Source organism: Babylonia areolata, chromosome 1 (assembly GCF_041734735.1).
Source record: "Babylonia areolata isolate BAREFJ2019XMU chromosome 1, ASM4173473v1, whole genome shotgun sequence".
Taxonomy (NCBI): domain Eukaryota; kingdom Metazoa; phylum Mollusca; class Gastropoda; order Neogastropoda; family Buccinidae; genus Babylonia; species Babylonia areolata.
In genome coordinates this window covers 50,783,710-50,788,709 of record NC_134876.1, presented here as the reverse complement: position 1 = coordinate 50,788,709, position 5,000 = coordinate 50,783,710, and the positions used below count along the sequence as shown (strand labels likewise).

Here is a 5,000-nt window from a genome sequence, read left to right as displayed (position 1 = left end):
GTTTGATGTCCAGACCAGCCTGAGTGCCAGTGTGGAAATGCTTCCATTTGTTAGTCGAGGACGTGGAACGACAGATTGTTTATCTGGCTCTCTGTGTTTTGTCTCTGCACGCCTGTCTGTCTGTTGTCGACCTATACTCAAATGTCTCTCCCTCCGTCTGTCTGTCTGTCTGTCTGTCTGTCTGTTTGCCTGTCTGTTTGTCTCTCGTTATGTGTCTGTCTCTGGTCTGTTTGTCTGTCCATATGTACGTGTTGACTACTGTGTGTGTGTGTGTGTGTGTGTGTGTGTGTGTGTGTGTGTGTGTTATTTTTACCATGCTTATGCCTTTACGTAGTATAGTATTTGTATTCTATGACTTTACGTAGCATTGTGTAGTGCATGCAATGACATATATAATGCAGTTTTGTGTAGTGTAGACCCTGTTTCAGGGCGGGGACTGGATGAAAAAAACAAAACAAAAACGCGCTAGTGCTTATCTCTTATCCTCGATAATAAAGAATTTGCCTTGTCTTGTCTTCTCTCTCTCTCTCTGAGTGGTTTTGAATAGACAATGTTCATTCACGCAACTTTGCCTGTCTCCCTGTCTGCCTGTCTATCTGTCTCTCCTTCACTCTCTGCCTGTGTCTCTCTGTCTCTCTAGCTGTCTGTGCGATTGTCTGTGCTGAAAACGCGAGAGAAATGCTGTCATACTTTTGGGTGTGAGGCTTGGGCATTATTAATTTTACATTCTGGATTTGATGACGCATTACACTGTACTATATTATACTGTATTGTGCCGTGTCGTACTGCACTGGATAGTATTGTATTGTGTTGTGTTGTGTTGTGTTGTGTTGTGTTGTGCTGTGTTGTGTTGTGTTGTGTTGTGTTGTGTTGTGTTGTGTTGTATTGCGCTGTGCGTTGTGTTGATCTGCATATCATTTTTTTCGCATTGTGTTGCATTCAACTGCATCGGATTGCCTTGTGTTGCTTTATGTTCCGTTCCGTTGCGTTGCGTTGCGTTGTGTTGTATTGCATTCTGGTAATATGGACAGCAGTTTTCCTCTGATTTTAAGCAAAAAAAATTATCAGTCCCTTTCCTATCGAAATTCATTCACCATTGTCTCCAAAAGACATGCTGACAATCTGAAAGTGTTTCAAACACATGCAACCGTACGTATTCATGCTCACGCATATAAGCAAACGCGCGCGCGCATACACATACACACACATATACACGTACCACACACACACATGCGCGCGCGCGCGCGAACAGACGCACACACACGCACCCGCGCGCGCATACACACATAATTATCATATGCACAAACTTGATGCAAAAAAAAAAAAGTATTGATATATTTTACAAGTTCTGATATCTCGAATCTGACACAAGCAAAGAAATCAACAAATACACGTATTGATAACTAAATGAATGGATAAACAATGAATATGTGAAGAAAGGAAGAAAGAGAGAGAGAAACAAGTATAAACAAAATAGAGAAAAAAGAAACAATGGAAGAAAGAAAGAAAGAAAGAAAGCAACCTTGTCATCGAACGTCGAGTTTTCTGTCGAAAGAAAATCACTCTGTCATAAACATTCCGTTTTTGATTGATAACTATTCATATCCACATGCAAATTACATAAGCTACAAATAACTGATACAGTTCTTATCAAATGTCACACACACACACACACACACACACACACACACACACACACACACACACACACACACACACACACACACACACACACACACACACACACACACACACAAAACCGGAAAAGGAACAATGGACTGAACCGATGTAAGGTTATGTTCATTGTGAACTCGGAAAAATAAAATCAAATCAACAACAACAAAATCTGCGAAGTTGTCGATACTTTTCATTCAGTTGGCAGGGAACAGAAAATGACATAATTATGTGCAATTATTTACAACAGTTCTCGTTATGACGTCCACAAATTTACTGTCATGGTGAATTTGCAATTTACAGCGTTCATTGCTGTTGATGCTTTCAATGAGCAATACTTTATCAGTTTGTGCGGCAAAGAGATGAAACACTCTGGCCGACGATTCAGATCATGGTACATTGGTACAGTGTTGTTTGATGGACACAAATAGTACTGATAAATATGTATACAAACATGGTGTACGGGTGAAACTCTTCCCCGATTGTGTTTGGCGCAAGTTGATTTTACACAGAAGCTTGACAGAAGCTTGCAAACGTCAGTGTGGGGTTTTGTTTCTCTGGTTTTAAAACAAACAAACAAACTAGCAAGAAAAGCCGACATGCAGAACTAAAGCAACTAATCGCATCTATGTCCTTCGCAATCATCCGTCCTTTTTTTTTCTTTTCAATTTTTTTTTTTTTTTTTAGCGAAATAAAGAAAAGCAAGCAAACAAACAAACATGTTTACATATGCTTATGTTCGACAGCATCCTTTTTTTTTTTATATCTCCTTCGTTCATTTTCACGTCTCGGGCTGGTCTAACGAAAAATTTATTAAAGGAGAAATTGGAGGACGCACAAAAGTTCTGGATATGAGCAGGGTAGTCTCAGCATCCTTGGAAGGTTCTTTCTCTCTTTTTGATTTCTTTTTTTTCTCTCTCTCCCTCTTTCCTTTTTTGTTCTTCTTTCCACCGTCATTTTTCTCCTTTCTGTTCTTTTTTCTTCTTTCTTTCTTTTTTTTTTTTCGTTTTTTCCCCCTTTCTCTCATCTTTTTAACTTGTCTTCTTCTTGGCATGTTCGAGCAACATACAATACACATACATACTACTAATAATGATATTGGCATGCAGGCTCGAAACGTTTAACAAATCCAGTACCTAAAGTGAAACAAGAAAACACATAAAAAGTAGTAGAAACATAAAACAGAATCATTGATATTATATATAAAAAGATTATTAAAAAAACACACACAAAACACAATGCACAAAACCCACAAAGTGACATACTCTCAACATGACGGTTTTACACAAAATCATAAAATATAGTGACTGAAAGAGTCGAATCCGACCATTCACTGACTGTTGGACACAAATCCTGCAGCACAGCTCCAGAGCTGCTCAGCTTAGCTCACCCTCAGCTGCCTTCCCGCCCGTGCCCCCTACACTTTATCTTCCGTGCAGCGGTGGCTCCCAGTACTGGTTTTCACAATCAAAGTCTTGGAACTCTGGACTTCTGCTTCGTCTGAGACAGATTGAATGCCCAGCTTTGACACTCCTCTTCTCCTCTTCATCCTCTACGTAGGGACCCTCGAAGGCGAATCTGGCTGCAGAAGATGAAGAAGAAGGAAAAGAAGAAGACGAAGAAAACTCCGCATAGTGTTCTGGAACTCTGCTTGAGGGGCTTTTGTTTTGGGTGCCGCGTTTCATCATCGAACTACAACCGTGACAAAACTTTCCGTCCGCTTTCCCAGAAGCACAACAACGGCAGGGCCTACCAAGGTCGCCGTTGTCTGAATTCGAGGAGGCCGCTCGGTGCAGCAAGGACTTGAAGCGGTTCCAGAGCTTCAGGGTCTTCTCGGAGCGGAGCAGGACTTCCAGGACCCTGCAGAGGATGGCGGTGGCGGTGACGCCGAGGAAGATGTAGAAGAGGCCGGAGAGGGACACCCAGTCCAGCTCTTTAGCCGTGCTGGTGCGGTCCGTGGAGCTGCAGGTGTCCGGGCTGGACCACCAGCGGTGCCGCCACTTGTCCATCAGCCCCGCCTCCTGCATCTTCATGATGCTGACAGCCACGTGGCACGGAACACACACACACACACACACACACACACACACACACACACACACACACACACACACACACATACATTCATACACACACACACACACACACACACACACACACACACACACACACACACACACACACACACACATACATACATCAAATCAAATCATGTTGTTTATAGTCCAGCCGACCACTAAGCCCATATCAGGGCTGACACCACGTTAAAACCATACCCATGTCAGATTAGTATAAAAACCTGGTGAAAGAAAGTTCACGTATGAGTTGAGAATACATACATACACACAAATACACACATACATACATACATACATACATACACACACTCACACGCATATGCCCAAATATACATGCACACACATACACACACACACGCCCAGATACACACACACACACACACACACACACACACACACACACACACACACACACGTGGCATAGCGCATATAAGTGTGTCCATATGCTCTGACACCTCCTTAAGACTCTATTACGGCCATAAGGCGACTTTAGATGACCAGACAGTGCACCGCTGTAGGTGACCTTTGTCGACATGATGTGATATGATATTTTTTATGGATACTTCTATAGCGCCTATCCTCGGTCGGAGACCAAGCTCTGAGCGCTTTGAACGGGTCATGTTGATAATGACCATTTCTCATATTGTAACAAAGCTTGTCAGCTGCTGCAGGCAGTTTCCTGCCAATAGAACAATGACTGACGGGCGCAATAGCCGAGTGGGTAAAGGGTGGAGATTTTTCCGATCTCCAAGGTCTACATTTTTTTTTTCTTTAATGCGCAGACCTGCTATTGCCTGAACCCCCTTCGTGTGTATACGCAAGCAGAAGATTAAAAAAAACACAAAAAAACATTAAAGATCCTGTAATCCATGTCAGCGTTCGGTGGGTTATGGAAACAAGAACACGCCCAGCATACAGTTCTGCCCAACTTTTGATGCACTGAGGAGGAAAAAACCTGGCTCTGTGTGGTGGAACTCCACAGGAAAATCTGGGGACCACCTGCTGCATGCAGAGGACAGTGGGACTTGGCGCTACAGACTGGATGGACCGTCTGACAGCATGACCTGGGGAACGCGGAAGGAAGAAGAGAAAAAAGTTTCTGAAATATTTGGTGCCAGGGAGTGTTTCTTCACTCAGAAACTTGGCGGTGAAAGACACACACACACACACACACACACACACACACACACACACACATATATATATATATATATATATATATATATATATATATATATATATTGAAAC

The 5,000-nt window shown here is 42.5% G+C and overlaps 1 protein-coding gene across 1 annotated transcript in view; it reads right to left on the bottom strand.

Annotated features, from left to right (window-relative positions):
- Positions 1–3,098: 3,098 nt before the first annotated feature.
- LOC143283995 (uncharacterized) overlaps positions 3,099–5,000 on the bottom strand; it is a 45,891-nt gene continuing 43,989 nt past the window's right edge. The window contains exon 13 of the mRNA XM_076590554.1: positions 3,099–3,711. Coding sequence (XP_076446669.1) covers positions 3,099–3,711 — 613 coding nt within the window. The remainder of the gene's footprint in view (positions 3,712–5,000) is intronic.